A 22,000-nucleotide genomic window follows, 5' to 3' on the forward strand; every position below is an offset into this window, starting at 1 on the left:
GACGAGAATCATTAAACGTGACAGACGTGCAACCCTTCCGCAAATTACTGCAGATTTCAATGCTGGGCCATCAACAAGTGTCAGCGTGCGAACCATTCAACGAAACATCATCGATATGGGCTTTCGGAGCCGAAGGCCCACTCGTGTACCCTTGATGACTGCACGACACAAAGCTTTACGCCTCGCCTGGGCCCGACAACACCGACATTGGACTGTTGAGGACTGGAAGCACGTTGCCTGGTCTGACGAGTCTCGGTTCCAATTGCTTCGAGCTGATGGACGTGTACGGGTATGGAAACAACCTCCATGGACCCTATATGTCAACAGGGGACCCCTGATACGTCTAGATATGACTCTGACAGGTGACAGGTACGTAAGCATCCTGTCTGATCACCTGCACCCATTCATGTCCATTGTGCATTCTGACGGACTTGGACAATTTCAGCAGAACAATGCGACACCCCACATGTGCAGAATTGCTACAAAGTGGCTCCAGGTACGCTCTTCTGACTTTAGACACTTCCGCTGGCCACCTAAAGCCCCAGACATGAACATTATTGAACATATCTGGGATGCCTTGCAACGTGCTCTTCAGAAGAGATCTCCACCCACTCTTACTCCTACGGATTTTATGGACATCCCTGCAGGATTCATGGTGTCAATTACCTCCAGCACTACTTCAGACATTAGTGGAGTCCATGCCACGTCGTGTTGCAGCACTTCTGCGTGCTCGCGGGGGGCCCTACACGATATTAGGCAGGTGCACCAGTTTTTTTGGCTCTTCAGTGTACATGGAACTGGGTCCCGACGTGAACGATAGGCTACTTTAGAATTTCGTCAGAGCTATGCAAATACCCGAACTGAGCAAAAAAAACTGTTAGGCAACAATGGTTCTTGGGCTTCAACAATGACTTTTGAAATGTTTACTTTTGTCACCGTCGATTTTCATCTTACCAAAAGACTATTAAAAGTAAATAAATAATTATTATTTGTAACCGCGGTGTACATGTTTATATACAGTACCCTTTTTTTGCGTCTAAAATTTTTCCTCCTAAATTTTATGCCCGTAAATGTATTATAAAAGAGAAAATAGTTTCTCGAAATGAAAAACACACCATACTTTGTATTAGAACGGAGATATTCCAAGTTATACATGAAAATAAAAAATTGTTTCAAAAAAACCACAGATATTACTCGTTTTTATTCATATATAAAGGATTTATATTTAAAGGATTTATCCATAAATCCTTTAAAATTTAAGTTTTAAAGGATTTTAATTATAAAGTTTTTAAATCTCTATAAATTTCTGTCTCTAACGCGAGGAAAAAATAATCTAGTGCGAATTAAGATGGGAAATGAGAGAAAAAAATTTATTTGGAAGAAAAATAGGAATCCGCATCAGCGAATAACTCTTTCGCAATTTCTTTTAAATTTTTCTTGTCCAGGAAAAAGGAAACAGAAAGGAAATTAAGTTTTTTTTTTCCATTATTAAAAAACTGATAAAAACTCTTGAAGTGCTTATTCAGGATTTTTGGAACAATAAGAGCTGATTCAATTCCGAAAGACATTCTTGAGAGGGAATAATCAGAAATTTGTATTTCATTTAACACAATAAAGAATGTATAATTTTATTCTTCTCTCGTGATGTCGGAACTTTTTAGATTTTCCTCCAGTGAAAATGTAACTTTTTAGTTAAATTAGGGGATTTGACATATTTTTTACTTCTCTTACTATTCGTGACCTACAGGCAGTTTTTTTATATATGATTACTGGCTATTTAAATACCATGTATTGAATTTTTTTAAAAATTGGACATCAATTTAGCCCTTTTCATTGTAATTAACGTAAATTCCCAATAGTAAACTTTCTAATTAGTATAAATCAATTATCTTAGTTTAGTTAAAATAATTAATAATTGTAATTTTGGAAAACGTCATTTACCATTTGATAAAAAAAAAAAATTCTGAAAATTTATTTTTGGAAAATCATAAAAAAACAAATTTCATTGTAAACAAGTTTTAAAAAATACTTTGACACTCGTTAGACCTTTTAGATCCCAAAAACGCATTTTATTTCGTGCAAAAATTTGAAGAGAAGTGTACGAAAAATTGTTTTTAAACGAAGCGTCACTCAGTTAAAAATAGGTTATGTTACAATTTTATGGGCGTTATTTATGTGGAAATATGCAGCGGGATGAGGGTCATAAAATGACTTTACCGACACACGAGTCCCTAGCGGCCGCGAAAATCAATGATTACGACTGAAATTCGAGATACGGATATTTCAAAGTATGCGCTCAAGAATGAAGAGAAAAACAAAACCCTAGCTCTCACGGTTGAAATTGCTGATTAGCGATAGTCTGGGGCCTTGTTTGGTTCAGAAGTTAGAAAAGCCCTCGTGGTTATGATCACAGAAATAAAATTTCGAATTTATACAAGGTGTTTACTTTAGACGTTCGAGATACGGGTTGATCAAGTGCTCGCGAGCACGACTGGACAATTGGACACGTCCATCGAGCATCCCGGCTGAGCCCTCGTGTGGTATTTTTTGCCGCTGTGGTGGTCGAGTGGTTATAGTGACGGACTCGCGATGCGAGGATCCGGGTTCGAATCCCACAGTGGTGGTCGGCTGAAGTTGGTTTTCTGTCATTCCCAACTTCAAGGCGCAAATGCGAGCCGATCTCCACGTTAAAAAGTCTCGCCACAGAGAGCAACAGTCCTACAACGATAAATCATTCAATCATAACACTTCACTCATAGTTCGAAAAACTGGTGGCAGATGGCAGCACTACACACAACAAGCATTACAGAGAAACAAAAAACTTCACGTCAGGTTTCACTACACGTACACGCACATTCACACATGTACCGATTCGTTGGGGGTTCCGGGGGGGGCGGGGTGCATGTGTGGTGCAGCAGTATTAGGTAGGGCTTGGGGATCCATGATGTTCTTAAGTCAGCCACCTCGTTGGGCAATTTGCCTGTTGTGGCGTTGTATTTGTATTTGTAGCACTCTGGGTGTTTCAGAGAGCACCGTGGTGCTCGCGAGCAACGGGTTGAAGATGCCTGCTCCAGCACATAGTTTCCCAACGTTTTCTGTCCCATCACCTCCTTCTTCAGAAATTTTTTTTCTCCCATTCCCCCCCCCCCAACCCAATCTAACCCGTAAGACCCTTATAATCGTAGCTTTCTACCGTCCCCCTGGAACATTCCATCGCCCCCCAGCAGGGGACGTTAACGCCCACGTTGGGAATCACGGCTCTAGCGCATAATTTGAACCACCCATATCTCGAATTTCATTCGCATTCATTGCTTTTTTGCCATTACCACCAGGGACTCATATATTGGCAAAATAATTTTATGACCACCGTGTACATGTTTATTTATATATATATATATATATATATACAGCGTTCCTTTTTTTTTCGTCAACGTTTTTTTTCCTCCTGAATTTCACGCCCGTAAACGTATAATAGAAAACAGTTTCTCGAAATGAAAGACACCATTCTTTTTGTTAGAACGGTGATATCCGAAGTAATCGAAATAAAAGAAATGATTTCCTTTCAAGAAACCGCAAAGATACAAATCGTTTTTACTTCGAGGTAAAAGTACTCGTGAGAAAGAATTGATATTCGAAGAGCATCAGAGATCCTATTGAATTTGCACTTGACTAAAAGTGGTCCGCGAAATGAAAATCTTAATGTGGTCCACGAGTTCGTGCTCAAGTGGTTTATTTTCCTCAAGAATCATCCTCAATTTGAAAATATCAGTTTCTTTTTTCTATTTAAAAAAAAAACAAAAAAACATGGTTCTTTTAAATTTCTGCTTTTACAAGGGGACACCAGTATCGATTGGTGAGGGACAATGCCAGGTTATGGTGTCACAGGGAGTTTTTCTCTAATAGGGTTGTTAATAAATGGAATAGCTTACTCCCGGAGGTAGTAAATTGTAACACAATTGACACGTTTAAACATGTTGGGGTAAATCGAGAAGCTATCCATTCTTAGAATAAGACAACCATAATATTCTTTATGGGCATTATATAATATTTTATCATGTGTACATATTGTTTACAATTTTTGTTAATTACATTTTTAATTGGGTTGCTATATTTTTGAAATATATGACATCCATATTTTTATGGGCATCTTTTTCTCAACCACCTTGTTGGGTGTTGCCTGTTGTGGTGTATTTCTACTTGTATAATTTTACCGCCCCTACCACTGTAAAATTTCATGATTTTATAACGGAGTTTTTGTTCTCATCAAAAAATTTTCACCCCTAAATTTTGTCGTCAGGGCAGTTGCCCCCTCTGCCTTTCTCTGATTAATTACGGCCCTGCTCAGTCTTGCAATCGCGGAATTTACACAGCTTGTATACAATTTTGTAAATCTCGCGTATCATTTAGAAATTCAACTGTTAAGCTGGGTTTTCCTAGGAGCAGGTTTCCTGTGCCGCGCGCAACGTGATTCGCCCAGCGCGACATGCCGTCCACTCACCAATAAGAAAAGCAATACGACTGTTTTCCTACAGAGCGTAATACGCCTCACGACAATACTTTACGTCGGCCGAAAAATTCTGTTTCAACTTCAGAAAGCAACTGCTTTACTAACCATGGCTTATCAAAACCACAGCATGACATACAGAAAAGGATTTTTGCTAATCTAAGGATGGATGATGTAGAACTCACATTTACAAGCGTAGATTGCGTAAAATATTTCGGTTTAGTACTTTAGCATTTTGTTAATTGCAGTTTTCCGTTGTAAAGGGTACAATTTTCCTTTCCGTTTCCGCGTTAGACACAGGTTCCGTTTAATCCAGGTTTTTTTACTGTGTATTTTGGCATTGAAATTACGGGAACACGATTTTTTTCCGTTGAAGACAGGTTTCCACTTAATACAGGTTCCGTTAAAGACAGGTTTTACTATTGTAACACAATTGACACGTTTAAAAAGAAATACGATAAACATGTTGGGGTAAATCCAGAAGCTATCCATACTTAGAATAAGACAATCATAATATTCTTTATGGGCATTGTATAATATTTTATAATGTGTATATATTGTTTATAATTTGATTGTTTGATTGTGTTTTGATTTTGATTTAATTTTTTGATTATGTTTTTAATTGGGTTGCTGTATTTTTGAAATATATGACATCCATATTTATTATGGGCATCTTTTTCGCAGCCACCTCGTTGGGCATTTTGCCTGTTGTGGCGTTGTATTTGTATTTGTATTTAGCACAAGAAATTTCACCGTGAATGCTGCTATAGAAATGCTTCCAATTACAATTGAACATCGAAAAAGAGCAGAAACCTGTAGTGTTTACCAGAAACGTCTTCACATCATTTATTACAGAAATCATTAATCAGAGTTAAAGATTTGCATTTGTTCTTTTAACGATATATCAACAATAATATACCTACCGGATAATCGAAATTAACCCTCAGCGTGATCTCATCATCCGAAGATGATCAGTAGCATAGGTGGCGCGCTCGATCGTCCAGTAATTATTAGAATTTCGTCTTTTGAGATGGAATTCTTTAAATGACTTACAGATGGAATACGCATATATATATGTTACGGTAATTGTGATAAAATGCGGTTATTATGCATAACCGCTGAGCATTTTGGTAAATTTGATAAATTTCCCTAAATTAATCACATCATGTTTTTACAATTTGTATAAGCGAAGTGAAAAATGAAAGAAGTGCACTGCAAAGCATATTGATTTGATACAAGGTGTGACACAGCATATTTTTTTTTCTATTTCTGAACATGGTTGGTTACATATCTCTTAGTAGTTTAGCCACTTTACGATCAAGGACGTAATATTTCGTCCAAACGCTAGTGGAATGAATTCAAACAAGTTCCCTTTGTTTTCTTTGTTCTCCCTTTACCATTGCATATACACCAAACAGGGCCCGGATTGAACGATAGGCTACTTTAAAAGTTCGTCAGATCGGGGTAAATGTCCGAAATGGGTAAAAAACAACAATGGTACCTCGGTGTCAACAATGACTTTCAGAATGTTTACTTTGGTTGCCGTGGTTTCGTTACAATGTGTTTCAGACATGCGTATGCCTTTACAATAGTGTTTGCCACTTCTCTAATGCTTTCGGTATTATTTATAACAGTTTATTCCTTTTTAATGGTTTGTAATTTTTTTCAATCCTTCTAGTAATTGAAGAAAACCCGGGCAAGCGCTGGGTATTAAAGCTAGTATACATATAAGAACGAAGGAGGTACGATGAGGTTGAAAAGAGAAATCTACTTCGTACCTAATCATCTGCTTATCTATTGTACTGTTTTCCTTTCTTTTTTTTTTCTTCCTTTTTTTCTACTTTTTTTCCTTCTCTTCTTCTTCCTTTTTCTAATGTGCGGGTAGGTTAAGACAAGGTTACATATTCATCGCCGATTCGTCAAATAGAGATCATCCAAATTCCTTGACTCAATAACTTGTAAGTGAAGGGGTTAAACGGGAAATCTAAACTACGGGCATGTTCAGTTTCGACTATATACGTTAAGCCACATTCACATGAAATACCTGTAAGTGCTAACACGGCTTTTATCTCATCGTAGAGGTATGGTTCGAACTTGAAAAAAAGTGCTCCAAGTGTGTTCAGAAATCACTGTGTACCAGTTTTGAGAGTGGGAATACAGTGTGTCACAAAATAAAATAAAAAACTAAAAAACATTACACGGGTTTCCCTGTCCTCTAACTTCCGATTAGAAAGTTATTGCCCTGTCTCTTCTGAGCCCAAAAATGGGAGTCCAGTGTTTTTAAGTGAGATATTCGCTGAGATATTAGAATTCAAACATAGGGAAAAATTTGGGAAGGAGCAACATAAAATGGGGGAAAGGAAACGTTGTTCGTTAGTTTTTGTTTTTCTTTCCTAACTTTTCTCATATTTTTGAATTCAAATATCTCAGTGAACGTTGCAGTTAAAATCATGTTATTTTTCTTGTTAGACTCAGGAGAGACAATGCAACAACTTTCTAGTTAGAAGTTAGATGATGAGGGGCGTGTAAAAATTTAGGTTTCTATTTTATGACACACTGTATTTTTACTTTAAAAAGTGGTACAGAGCGATTTTTGAATACGTTTTGAGCACTTTTTAAACTGGAATCATACCTCTGTTACGAACGGTTCACTAGATAAAAGCCACATTAGCACTTATAGGACACTCTGTATAGTACCAGAAACCCCAGACAAAACAACTTTTTGTACAGACGGTGTAGTTGAGCACAAACCCCGTACTTTCAATAAGCTGTGATGTTAAAAGTACCATTAGAAAAGTTTATTTTTACTGTTGTTTAAACAATGAGATTTCAAAACTCCTCATGTAATTAGGTAACCAGTGCAGTTAGGTAATGTTATAGTTGCCATTGTGCACTGTGAAATCTACCAATTGAAATGACTTCGGTTAGTATTGACGACTTCCCATCTGAAATCCTTGAGTATATATTCTCGTGCTACGTCAGTTCGAATGGTCATAAAAACCTTCTGGACAACGTTGCAGGAGTTTGTCAAAGATGGAAAGAGCTTGCCTGCATTCCTACACTATGGAACCACGTGGACCAAACAGAAGAGAACTTGACCGTCAGCGACCTGGTGTATTTCGGCAACAGGGGCTTCTTGTCGCACGTGCAGAGGTTGAGGCTAGTCAGCGATTACTTAACTCAAATGAAATTCGTGACGATAATCCGTAACTGTCACCGTTTAGAGGAGCTGGATGTTCGATGCGAAGGTTTACCGATACAGTCGTCCGACATCGCAGACAACTGCCCTTCTCTGCTGAAGTTACGCCTGTTTAATGCTCCCGTGCATCCCAGGCACGATTCTCGTGTTTTCAACGTAAACAAGTTCCAGGATAACTGTAAAAAACTAGAGGAATTATCTCTGACAAACATCATACCCGAGTATTATGATGATGGGGAAGAGAAGGGTTTTCCGGTGCTTGTTTCCTTCACATGCTGCGGTGAAGGAACAGAAAAGGGTCTGGACTTGATTGCTAGAGTGTCCCCGAAGTTACGGCACTATCGCAGTTCCAGAGTGAGTCTCGAAAACGTACTCAAAATATCGTCTGATTATCTGGAAACACTCGAACTGCTATTTGCAATACCAGGAGCAGAAGGGTTTCTCGCTCAGATCGCCGAGAAATGGAGACATTCCTTGCAGCGTTTGGTTATTGAACTTTCTGCAGAAAGAATTCATTCTTCGGGCGATAGTCTTCGGCGGCTCATCGACGGAACTTCCGAATCCCCCTTGAGATTCATCAGGCTTGTCGGTATGCGGCTAAACCTGGTGGACTTCACGGTTTTCGTCAGAGACGCTAGAAGTCTAGAATATCTCGACATCCGGGGCTGTTCTGGATTGTCCGAGCAGTACTGCCGAGAATTTGTAGGGTCAAGCTTACAAGATTTACGGAAGAAACTGTGTTAGCTATTTTTGAAGCTCATAATTGAGTATATATATATATATATATATATATATACGCCATTTTCCCCCTTTTACTTAGAATAAAATTATTTAATTAATTCTTCATTTTGCGCAAATAGTCAAACTCGCTTATAACGACCTTGGTTGTAACCTTAGCTCCAATGTCAATAAGGGGCAGTTCAAGTATTACGTAAGCAAACTTTTAGACATTTTTGACCCCCCCCCCCTAGTCAGCAAAATTTCGTCATCAGCTCTGCCCCCTCTGAACTCTGAATCCTAACGGACACTTTCTGATTCCCGGTACTGTAAAATAGGTCCTTAATGTATTTCACCACACGCTTGCGGTTAGTTTTCATCGATAGTGTTATCGATAGTAGATAGTAAAATCAGACAAACTCTAATTTATTAATTTTTGGTCATAAGCAGAGAATTTATCACATTCAACTAAGCTTATGTTTAATCTCAAGTTCGTGTTGGTAAATATGATGAATAGTCAATTAACTGAACATAACTATGGTGCAGGATGATGAATTCGAATGGCAGAAAAAGCTGGTTTTGTTTGTTGATGTGTGTGTGAAGAAAACCAACATTACATGACAATCTTTTTTTTTTTTTTTCTTCTTCACACTTAATGTAATTTTTAATGAAAAATATGTGAAGTTCACCTATCATGTACCGTTAAAAATAATTAATTGGTTTAATGCAGTGAAAAACCTATAAATTTGTTCATTTTTATCAGAGTTCCAAACTTTATCTGGAAATTATGCATAATCACCAATAAAAGTGATATAAATATAGTGAAATTTAATCATTCTTTTATCCAGACGATTGGTGATTTATGCATAACCACCGGTGTATCACTTTTACAGTAGCACATTTTGACATTAAAATGTATGGGAACCAATTGCGACCGACATAAAATCAAAATCATCTACAATCATCATCTATTAATAAAAGTTCACAATTTTATCGTTTTTTTAGAACTAATCAAAATTCTATCACTTCAAAAATTTAATTCATTAGTTGTGGCATTTATTAGTTTATAAAATTCAAAGAGAGGGATTTAATCTTCAAGTATTCCTGAAAGTATATATCAGTCAAAAGAAATGGATGTTCCGAAGATTATGAAAGATACCTTGGTCGCCATTTAGACAGAAAGTAAAAATCTTTCATCAAACCTTCTAGTGCTTCGCAAGATCGTGCTCAAGTGTTTGTATTTCTTAAGTGCTAAATCTTCGTAACTCTTTCTCTTCTTGATAATTCAGGTCTCGCCACTTTTATTTTCTGTTACATCATGGCTAATTAGAACAGCACCTATATAATGTATTTTAAAGAACGGCTTTTTTCTTCTATGTCTCCCATTGAAAGATTACGCTTGTGGCACCGTCTTGATTACTGGATAGCTGTTATAAAATGTCATGACGTCAATAGGTCATTAGGGGGGATTCAGGTATTACGTTAACATCGATGGGGGGTTTCCGATTTGCTGACTTTTGATGACGTGGGGGGGGGGGTTGGATAATGCTTACGCCATCAACCATCCTTTATGAAAATATGAAATATTCTTAATGGAATCTTATTCGGTGCCCCAAAAACGTAAAAAAACCTTTCGATAGTTATTGGGCAACTGAACATTCTACCTATTGATAAGTCCCCTAAAGAGCCACTTTAATGATCTCTAAATGTATCCCGGATTCTTCTAGTGCTCTGGAAATGTTTCCGGGCCGCTAAAGTGCTCTAAAACTGTTCCACATGTCTCTCAAGGGATCTTTAAATGTGCCACGGATCGTTTAAGTGTTCTGTAACTGTGTCGTGGGTTACTTAGGTGATTTTTGAATGTGAAAGTGATCTTTGACGCCTACTTCAGTGATTTGAAAAACCCCTAAAATGTCACGGACCATTTAAGGGATTTGTAAAAATGTGCCGCCAAGTTCATTTTTACAAAACTAGGTTGGATGGGGGCAAGCCACATCAGATAACCTTTAGGACCACATTTGGTCTGCGGGTCAAGGGTTGGCTTAAAGAGTGGGTCGCAATGAATTTTTTAAAGAGGAATTTTGAGTTCTCACCCTTCAAATAGCATTGAAATTAACAGAAATCGATTATAATAACATATAAATATGTTATTATAATCGATAATACCTTAGGAACACGGAATTATTTTTGTTGGCCTCAGGAGAGACAGGGCAAAAACTTCCTAATTGGGTTTTTCAGGATAGGGTGTCCATATAAAAATGTTTTTTTTTAAATTTTAATAATTATATAACCCTTTTTCAACATGAATGACGTATCTGAGTTCTACTCTTTATTCGGATACTTTTTCTAGTTGGAAGTATTCCTCTAGGATCAACGGTTCACCAGTAAAATGCTCTCGCCCTGTATAATAAGAGCTGCCTCAGACGCACTGGAGTATAAAATAAACTAAACCAACAGATCACATCCACGCTCTGTAGCACAAGCGATATACGCTCTGTGTCCTAGAGGGCGCGGTCGTGCCGAGCGGTGTTCCTAAGCAGTGTTATCCAAAAATATAATCTTAGAGAGTAATTTCACTCCTCTCCAGAATTTTTAGGAGTATTTTTGTAAAAAGATGGGCATTTTTTATGACTGAGAAATAGCCCTATAAAAAAATTATCTAGAATAAGGAGTATATTCACTAGTTCATTTTCACTTCTCAATGAAATTTAGAGAAGTAAAATGGATTTTCATGCGCCAATCACGCATCTAGATGCGTATTGGCGAACATTACTCTCAAGTAAGCCTGCATTGCTGCTACCTTGTTGATTGCGATAACTAATATAATGGATTATAACCATTTTCGAACTATAGATAAGAAGGTACATACAGTAAAACTCCTCTCAAAGGTTAACCCTCAGATGCGTCATCTCCGTTTTACTGCCAAATGAAAATATCCCGGCAAAAAGCCTATTTAAATAATGTATTTCGAACCTCTGTTTAACGTTGTAACTCCCCCCCCCCCCACCTCAGCTATGACCACGGTCAACATTTTCATCATTCGTTCTATTGGGCTAATAAAATCCCTGACACCAATAGTTGAAGTTTTAGTTTGAATTATGCTCACTTAATGGCAGCAAAGTTTAAATATTTGATCTATTTTTTTATATTTAGTTACTTTTGAAAGAAATTTTGGCTTGAAGTTCGTTAATGTGTGGCACCTCTGATGTCCGTTTAGAATCTGAAATTATATGTTGATGATTGTGCTCCTATATTTTTTACATTATTCCCCGCTGTTTACTATGGCTAGCTCTATAGTATAATCGTCGCTCTCTATCACTAAGAGAAAAAATTGATGTCATCGAATAATGGAAAACGTAAAATTGGAGTACGTGCTCTTGCAAATGAATCCAATGCATTGATAAAATACATTTTCCTGTAAACGCAATGACAAAAAAATCATTGGATTAAGTAAACAACTGTACTGCGCTTGCGCAGATATGACAAGTGGCTCCTGATCACGTTGGAATCGGAAATTTTTTCGTCTGCTGTTGCAGCCGGAATGCATTCGTTTATGAATGGACGCTGCTAATGGAAGAAGTTCTCGTACTTTCTATGCAATAGGATCAGTCTTGCAAATACAGAAATCTGCGAGCGACTTGCTTATCGCGTCAAGTCGCTTCCAGCGGATGACCGGCCTAAAGTGCTCAGGAGCACATAAAAAATATATATTTTTTACATATTTAATACTAAAGGTAACTTGGCTTTTGGTCTGCCGTGGTCTATTGTCTAAAAAGGTCTTAAATAAGGTCACCAGCTTTCGATTGAATGAAAAACGAGTGCTTGGTCAAATTGAGATATACAGCATGAAAATATCAGCTCCTTCCTAGAATTAAACCTTACTTTGCTTACTGTCTGCTGTGGGTCTACTTTCGCTTTGTATCACAATATGGTTGCCAACACCAAGTGAAAAAAAACCTCAAAGACAAAGAATTGCGGTGTCATTTTCAGCGAACACGGAACACACTCGAATTATTCAACTATTACGCACCATGTGCGGTATCCCAGCAATAGAAATAAACTTAAGTCCAGAGCATAAACACAATCATATTTTATTCATATACCACCGAGTAACGACAAAACAAATCCCTTAAAATGCTCATTATCGCTGAGAGAAAAGAGCAATATTTTCGTCGTATTCATAATTTACATCGTCGTTAAGTGTTTCTTCCCTCAAAAGCACTAATTTGAGTTATTACGCTCATTTTTAGCCTAAATTTGAAAAAGAAACTGGAAGCAAACCTAGTGATAAAGCATCCCGTTTTCTTCGGGGGTTGTTAACGTCTGATGCACGTGGCGCCCAGATGCTTTACAACTCGTTAGGGCCACATTATGGTAAAAGTTGTGTACGGAAGACAAAGAAAAAGGGAAAGGTCGAGTTTACCTAAATGGCTCTTCAAATGTACGCTTCCTACGTAGAGTGTAATAATGAATGAAAGCCATCACGTGATGACACAACATGGCGCAGCTTGTTCACTTTCAAAAAAAAAAAAAATAAATAAATAAATGCCCACTTCTTGGCATAATTTTGCGAAAGCCGGAACGGGAAGCATATTTTCAAAATTGTTTCCTCTCCTTGCAAGTTCATACGGCATGAGGAAGATTTCATCCTAATGAGATTGGTTTCAAAACTGAAAAGAAATATAATTACCATCATGGCTTATGGTGACAGATGTTTTTTAAGTTTCTACTGATGTGACGAAAGAGAATTATTTTGCGTAGTAATACTTCAAACCTGACTAACTGGGATTATTGAATATGGAAATTGTTTACGATTTGTTTTAGGGGCGTTCACAATTTTGTTTCTGGAAGAATTTTACACAATTTCGTTTCTTCGGAAGGATTGATTTTACTAAATATGTTATTGTTTCCGAAAGGATTGATTTTACACAATATTGTTTGCGGAAGGATTTTTCGCAATATTGTTTGCGGAAGGATTTTACACAATATTGTTTGCAGAAGGATTTTACACAATATTGTTTCCGGAAGGATTGATTTTACACAATATTGTTCCCGGAAGGATTGATTTTACATAATATTGTTTGCGGAAGGATTTTACACAATATTGTTTGCTGAAGGATTTTACACAATATTGTTTGCTGAAGGATTTCACACAATACTGTTTGCGGAAGGATTTTACACAATATTGTTTGCGGAAGGATTTTACACAATATTGTTTGCGGAAGGATTTTACACAATATTGCTTGCGGAAGGATTTTACACAATATTGTTTCCGGAAGGATTGATTTTTACAGAATTTACAAAAGTATTTTGCGACACATCATTTCTGGTAGAACGCTGTATAATATTGTTTCTGTCAGAACATTTTATATAATATTATTTCTGTCAATTAATTAATTCTGAAATTAGTTTTAATCTGAAATCACTTAAAATGATTGAAATTTCGGTAATTCTGAAAAATCAGTGAAGACGAAAAAATAATCCCTATCTACTTTGTAAAGAACATCATGAAAATCAAAACTACGATGAACATCAAGGTTGATATCAACATTTCTCCTGTTTTCCCAAATAAAAAAACTATATTATTTGAAAAAAACATTGCAAATAAAAAGAAACTTCATGCTCTAAATATGTAATGGATATAAACCAACAAAATCCATGTATATGCAGGTACATTTCAGCTTCCTTGTTATGCTCAACAACTCAGAAAATCACAACGCTGTGAATTTGTCAACTGCAAACGCGAACCTTATCATTAAAGCTGTCACTACCCTTCGAAAATGGCTTTACTTCGTCAGTCTTCAGCCGCTTCCGAATCCAGCCTGCGGTATAAGCCGAGTTCCACGAATGGGAAATCCCCCGAAAGAGATGTCTTCATGGGTGAGTTGATTAATGGACGGAAACGATTTGCATATGGAGAGTTTTGAAGGTTTACCAACTTCCTTTGCAAAGAATACCGAATACAAAGCTCGCAAATAAACAGTCGATACTTTTCTTGGTCACCATGGGTATATCATTATCTAATCTTATTTTCTAAGAAACAACAGATGAGTTTCGGAATCAATTATAATAAAAATTTGAATGGATTTTGTCAGGATTTTCCATTAATATCAATCACTAAGGCTCGGATTTTTATGACCTAAAAATCTTACAAATATGCAAGCATTCATGACATAAAACATAAAAATATGATTTAATAATTTTCCCATTATTTCATCCCTCTCTTTTTTTCAGTTATTGTTTCTTATCTTATTAAGTTGAAAAATAAACAAAAAATTCATTTTAGTTCACCTTTCTAATTGAAATTCTCTCACCAAATTCGAATGAAAACTACTACTTATGCACAATGACCGTACTTTAGTACGTTTTCTAGAATTGACAGAATTTTAATTTTATGACGTGCAGTTGAAAATTTTTTAAAAAAACGGCCATTGTTTAGTTTCTTCTAAGAAATATTTGAAGAAACAACTTTTTGAACAGGTTTTTCTAAAATTCGGGGAAAATTACCAGATGGCACAATTTTTGGACAAAGGCTTGTCAGATGTGCAGTTTCTGCAAGCTAAGTGATTGTTTCTCAAGATGAATTGCAATGTTGCTGCACATTAAATCGGTTTTGAGTTGGAAATTTAACATATTTTTTAACAACATGCGATAGAGTAGTGTGTGAAACGTTCCTTCTTCTTTTAAACCGAGCACAACTACGGTCTACCGTCATCAGGCAATTTACTAATGTTTTACTCCCATTTATAGGCAATTGATTTGTGCCAAAAGTGATACCGAATATGCCTAATGATAGCTAATATACCTAACCGTCTGTGTATCTACTGTTGTGTGTGAAGTTAATTCCGCCATCTGCATTTCGAATTGTGAGTGAAACGCAATGCTTCAATATTTGTACAGTTGTAGGCAGAGCAGTAAATAGAGAAGGCCAGGGGCTCTGGTACCCCGGGCGCTGGGTGGACCACCATGGGCGCCAAGTTTGTTTTTTGTTCGTTTAAAATTACGAGGAAGGGGGTGGTGCTAAAATGAGTGCTCCTCCCGGGTGACAGTGTCAATTTTTATTGTGTTTAGATATGGCAGAGGGAGGGGGATTATTAGAGGGACCGTGAGGGAAATCAAGTGATTCAATACACCTATCATTTAACAATCATTTCGTACCCTACTTTTTGCGGGAAAACGCTTTAAACGAGAAATCTCGATGAGTATTAGTAATAAGAGTTGGCACCAGAGAGAGAGGAAAATAAGTCACACTAAGGAAGAAAACGTTATAAGCGGGATCCACTGTATTGTATACAAAAGCTTGCAGCAACGTTGTCTCTGTATCATGGGCCGCCTACGAGAGTGGGGCTGGCGGAGCTTCAAACCTGAGGCCCTGGACTATTCTTGTCATTTTTTGTCTTTTTTTTCACACTATTAGTTCACTATAGAGGGAGTTCGCTTAAGAGCGCAGCCTACGGGCCCCTGTTCCAGGATGTGAGGGAGATTCATGCGCTTTATCGGCACCCAAAGGCAATTTCACTGTGGAGTGTGACATCTGTTTATGCCAATTTTCATTCCATCCAGACATTATGGCCTTCGACGCGCGGTAGCCCTGAGGACACACACAAAAAGGCTGGTGTCCTTATACGTCAGTAGTCATGAATGGTCGATAGACCTTGGGATGTGCACGGTATGAAATGAAAAATGAAATGAAATGTGTTTAGATGTGATGAAAATGCATTGAACGCGAAGATTTCGAGTGTACAAATGAGTAAGAGTTTCAGAAACGTGGCAAGTTCCGAGAAGAAAGAAGTGGTTTCCGAAAATTCAAACGTTTTTCCGAGAATAAAAGAAAAAGCCAAGATATATGTATATATATATATATATATATTGTAAGTGCATACTATATCTCTGAAGAAAATGTCTACAAATAAAAATTTTCAATGATAAAATGACCAAAAAAAAAAAAGATCTATTGCTTGAAAATTCCTAAAATATGACCGATCGCTCAAAAATGCCCAAAATATGACGTCATAATAATCCGAGCGCTAGTTATCACCCTAAAAAATTCTTATATCGTTACTATTTTATTGAAATTATTCACGCAAAATAAGAGTATTATATTGTGAAAATAAAATGTATTCATCGTCAGAGTATCGGTCATTGATGCTAAATAAATATTCGGACTATCATTTCTTACTTAGGTGAGTGGAAAATTGATTACAGTGGAACCTCCCCTAACGGACACCTCCCGTTAGCGGACACTAACTTTCTGATATCCCGTTGAGTAGAACTTTAATGTATTTCACTCCCCGTTAGCGGACAGTAAAAAATCAAACTCTTTTTTTTTTTTTAAACTTTATTTTGAATAAATGAATCAAAATCTTTTTTTTTTCAAAAGTCTAATTCATTAATTTTTGTCCATTAATCGAGAATTTGTCATATTCATAGATGATTATGTATGATCCGAAGCTTGTATTGGTGAATATGATAATCCAGTAATCAATTACTTGATTAACGGAACATAACAGTGGCCCAGGATGATGAATGCGAATGGCAATGTTGGTTTTGTTTTTTGATACGCGTGAAGAAAGCTAACATTACAAGTTTGATTAAGTTATTTTATCTTCTCTTCACACTTATTTTAATTCAATTCAATTCAATTTTTATTGTAAAATAATTAATTTGTTTAGTGAAGAGAAGAAAGAATTTGAATCTTTCCATATTTATCACATTCCTCATTTTTATTTGGGAATTATGCATAATCGCTGGTCAAGTGATAAAAATGTAGTGAAATTTCAAATCAAGCTTTCTTTATTGAGACAACTGGCGATTATGCATAACCAGCGCACAGATGTTCACTTTTTCATACACACACACAGTAAGATATACATTTTAACATTATCATTTATTGGAACTAATTGCGACCGAAGACAAACGTCGTATAAATGTCAAAGTCGTATAAACGAGATTCCACTGTATGTCGTACCTCCCCATTAGCGGACAAAATCTTTGGTCCCATGGGTGTCCGTTATCGAGAGGTTCTATTGTAGGTAACTAATAACTATTATTCAAATTGGCATATAAAACAATCAGAGAAAACATGTTTGAATTTAAATTCAAACATGTTTTCAAAAAAAAATTCAAAACACGCGTGTCTATGAGTAATCTTTAACGTGAAATTTTGATCTATATAAATTTTGAGATAGTATCTACGTGTATAATAAATGAATTTCAAGTTAATGGACTATATGAAATGCACAGAAGACCATTGGGATAAATTCATTTAATGAACAAAGTTTTGAGATAGAAAACTGTTGGAGCACGTGCGTGATCATTTGAATTACTAATATACGTTTTAAAATTAAAAAAAAATATAAATAAAATTGTACTCAATATTTCCTTAATGATGGGCGAACGAACGTCTCGATAAAGATTTTTGGAATTTTGCAGAAAATTTATCACCGCTTAAATAATTCAAATAAATCTGAAGACAGTGCACGGATTTCTTGTTTCGGGGGCCGTTCGAGCATTACGAGACAGCAAATTTTTAGCCATTTTTACCCCCCCCCTACCGCCTTCAGTAAAATTTCGTCATCAGCTCTGTCCCCTTATTTCCTAACGCATATTGGTGGAATCAGACACGTTCGCATAGGGGTTTACGTGCCCCTTCCCAACGATCAAAAATTTATTTTTTAATGTAAAAAAATCAAAATTTCGGAAGAAAATACCTTTATATGTTATTATAATCAATTTCTATTACTTTCAATGCTATTTGAAGAACTCAAAATTTCTTTTTAAGAAATTCGTTGCCACCCACTCTCTAAGCCATAGTTTCCCAAACTTTTTTGAATCATCTCGCCCCCCCTTCTTCAGAAAATGTTTTTCTCCCATCGCCCCCAGCACAATCTAACACATAAGATCCTACGTTATACCCGTAGTTTCTACCGTCCCCCTGGAACATTCCATTGCCTCCCAGGGAGCGTTAACGTCCACGTTGGGAATCACTGCTATAAGCCATACATGATAAACCCTTGGCCCGCGAACGAAATGTGGCCTTGAGTTTTATCTGATCTGGGCCTGCCTCCTGAAATCTAATTTTGTAAAAATCGCCTAAGTGGCACATTTACAGATCGCTTAAGTGGCCCATGGCACGATTCCAGAGAATTTAAACTCTCCCCAGCATGACCCAATGCACACGGGTAAAAGGCATACCTCCCGGAAGGGACAGAGCCCGGGTCGCGTCTGGTTTGACAGAGCATTTAAGCGGACCGTGGCGCATTTTCGAAATCACTCAAGTAGGCCCGTGCCACATTCACGGATCACTTAAGTGACCCGTGGTGCAGTTCCAGAACACTTCAGTGATCCTTGTACATTTAGACATCCCTTGATCGACATGTGGCACAGTTTTGGAGCACTTAAGCGGCCCTTCCAGTTGCATCACTCAAGTTACACGCTGCTCATTCCCAGATTAATGAAGTGTTCCGCAGCATAATTACGGATCACATGAGCAATGCGTGACAGTTTCATAGCAGTTAAGCAGTCCGGACACATTAAGGGCCGTTCAAGTATTCCGTAAGCAAATTTTAGCCATTTTTGGCCCCCTCCCTCCCCCCCCCTTGTCAGCAAAATTTCGTCATTATCTCTGCCCCTCTGAAACCTATCTCATATTGGTGGGATCAGAGACGTATACTGGGGGGGGGGGGGGGGGGAGGCATAGAAGGATCGTATCCTTCCCCCCCCCCAACGATCAAAATTTTATTTTTTTAATGCAAAAAACAAAATTTTTTAATTGAAATTTCGGAAGAAAATACCGTTATATGTATTCAATCAATTTGTATATATCAATTTCTGTTACTTTCAATGTTATTCGAAGGCTATGAACTCAAAATGTATCTTTAATAAACTCATTGCGACCCACCCCTAAGGTAAACCCTATATGGTAAACCCTTAACCGTGTGTGTAAGTGTCCCGTGGTACAGTTCCAGAACATTTAAGCGGCCCGTGGCACATTTTGAGATCACTTAAATGACCCGGGGCACAGTTCCAGAACACTTAAGTGATCCGTAACACACATTTAGAGATCTCTTGAGTGACATGTGACGTAGTTTGAGAGATCTTAAGTGGCCCCCAGTGTGGTTCTACATCACTCAAGTTACACCCGGCACATTCTCAGATTATTCAAGTGATCCACGGCATATAATTACGGATCACTTGAGTAATGCGTGGCACAGTTCCAGAGCACTTAAGTGGCCCGGACACATTTCCAGTGCACTTAAGTGGCCCGGACACATTTCCAGATCACTTGGATTCACGAGATACACTCATGTCCATAAATTGAGGATAATGCCAGCTCCGGCAAAAACAAAACAAACGTTACTTATTCATAAAGCCCATTTATTAAACAAAAGATAAAGAACAAAAACGATGGTGTATGTATGATACCATTCATAAAAACTACCATTTTTGCTCCCTGGAGCAATTGTAAAAAATATCTCCTTTACAAAAACTTACTATTACATGCTCGGTATGATGGTTAATACATTGTATGTCTCCCATGCGATGAAATGCAGTCCGTACAACGCCTAGGCATGCTGAATATCAAATTATCGATCTGACCTTGGGCAAGATCACTCCACTCAGCAAACAATGCTTTCCGAAGTTCCGGTACACATGTAGGAGGTGGTTGACGGGCTACAACTCGTCGGCCAAGCATGTCCCACACATGCTCTATCGCAGTGGTTCTCAACCGGGGGCCATATGACCTCGGGGGGGGGGGCCCTAGGATATTCCAGGGGGGCCACGGATGAAAATCTGGCAAAAGGGGAGCCACGGCTACTGATACGGGGGCCACGAAGAAGTTTATGGAATTAAATTTTTTTAGTCACTCTGACTAAAAAAATTTAATTTCAAACAAAATGCATAGAATATATTTTTCGCAATTTTTCCGCTATTCAAGTAACATTAACATGAGGAAGGAAATAAAAAAAGCGCGTTGCATGTAATCTCGGTGGGTTTACGACTTGGGGGTGACAAAAACTATAGAAGAGGTTTGAAGAAAAATGGAGTAACTGTAAAAAGACAGAAAGTGTTGTGTGTGTTCGAAGACTTTTCATTCAAAGAGGGCTGCCATAAAGAAAGCAGAATAAGATTTGTTGACCATTCATTGACATTTTTTTGAGTGCTGGTAGTAAATGCAATCCAAGAAGTAGATGGGTGAGAAATGAAAGCTTGTGTGTAGAAAAACCCCATCGTTTTCATGCAATTGCAGACGGATAGCCATCTAGTTTAGTACAAAACTATCTTCAACCGGCACTGAGTGGTCTGATCATTGATCATTTTTGTCGCACCACGGTCATTTTCTGCACGCGAGGGCTAATTAGACCCCGGGACCTACAATTTATTGCCGATTCCGAACGGCAGGCTTGTTTCTTATACTCATCGAGAGGTTGGTGCTGTAACCCCCTCGATGGGAGACTCCCGGCGGTAGCAATTTTTTGCTGCGGTCAAGTCGCCATTTTTTGTTGTACCCCCTGTGTCAGGAAAGTTTTCTGACAAGGACGAACCGGGTATCGAACTCGCGGCACCTCTAAACCTAAGTGGTCTGTTGGGGGAATATACTTATAAAAATCGAATAAAGAATGATTGCTCTGGGGTACTTTTTTATGAATTTTTGGGGAGGGGTGTGCCAACACCCATCGCCTCCACTGAAAAGAAATAAAGTCGAATTCAGTTATAACGAACTCCATCCAAGAGACCAAATCATACATGAGGAAAAATACCCGCGAAATTAAATTTTTTAAAACTACATTGCTGTATAACTTAAGAAACTGTAATTGCATAAATTTGCTGTTGTTTCAAAATCGCAAGTGTTCATATGCCATTCATTTCAATTTAACAGGAAAAACGTGATTTTAAACATATTTAAGACGATCTTAACACCAGTCGGTTTGCTGATTGGTTTCTATATGCAATCCAAGCAGATAATATATTGGGACTCAGTAGGACTAAGATTGACAGATTATTATCTTTAAAGTTCTTTTAATCTATACTGTAATGGTTCCTATTAACTGGCCTACTACGTAAGCCTGCTGCTGGCCTGCAACATCCCAAATAATTTCAATACAATTTTCCTATCCTGCAAGAACAATGTTGTGGGCATGGGCGGAGAAAAAAAATTCTAAAATTTCGTATGACCACATTGAAAGCTATTTAAATCCGTTTATTTGAGACTCACGGCATCTGCTGATTTCTCAGAAAAGTGCAATAAATTCTCACGTAAGTCTTCACTTTGAAATGTCCATAACCGACCGGCTCAATGCCGGTATCTTTGTATCAGTCAACCTAAAATTTGTGGTTTTTAGTGTTGATAATACGCATGCAAAACCAATTCAGCGACGCATTTTTCACAATCTGCAAAAACCTCGTGGATTTTATAGTTGGAAATGATGTCTAAATGCCAAAGATTTGGAGTTCGAGTCAAAATGAAAGTGTCAAATAACTGAAATTGTGCTTCGTATAAATGAAATATTGAAAGCTATATAGAGATTAATCTCGTGCCCATAGTCATACGTCTCATAAATGTGAAATTTTGTCATAAA

The 22,000-nt window shown here is 37.5% G+C and overlaps 1 protein-coding gene across 1 annotated transcript; it reads left to right on the top strand.

Moving 5' to 3' along the window:
- Positions 1–7,418: 7,418 nt before the first annotated feature.
- LOC149070173 (uncharacterized) lies at positions 7,419–8,447 on the top strand. Its single transcript, XM_089249285.1, has one exon. The coding sequence runs from the start codon at positions 7,419–7,421 to the stop codon at positions 8,445–8,447; it is 1,029 nt and encodes a 342-aa protein (XP_089105411.1).
- The last annotated feature ends 13,553 nt before the right edge of the window (positions 8,448–22,000 follow it).

Source organism: Pholcus phalangioides, unplaced genomic scaffold (genome assembly GCF_987345545.1).
Source record: "Pholcus phalangioides strain wild (caught in Gottingen) unplaced genomic scaffold, Ppha-v1.0 ptg000022l_1, whole genome shotgun sequence".
Taxonomy (NCBI): Eukaryota; Metazoa; Arthropoda; class Arachnida; order Araneae; family Pholcidae; genus Pholcus; species Pholcus phalangioides.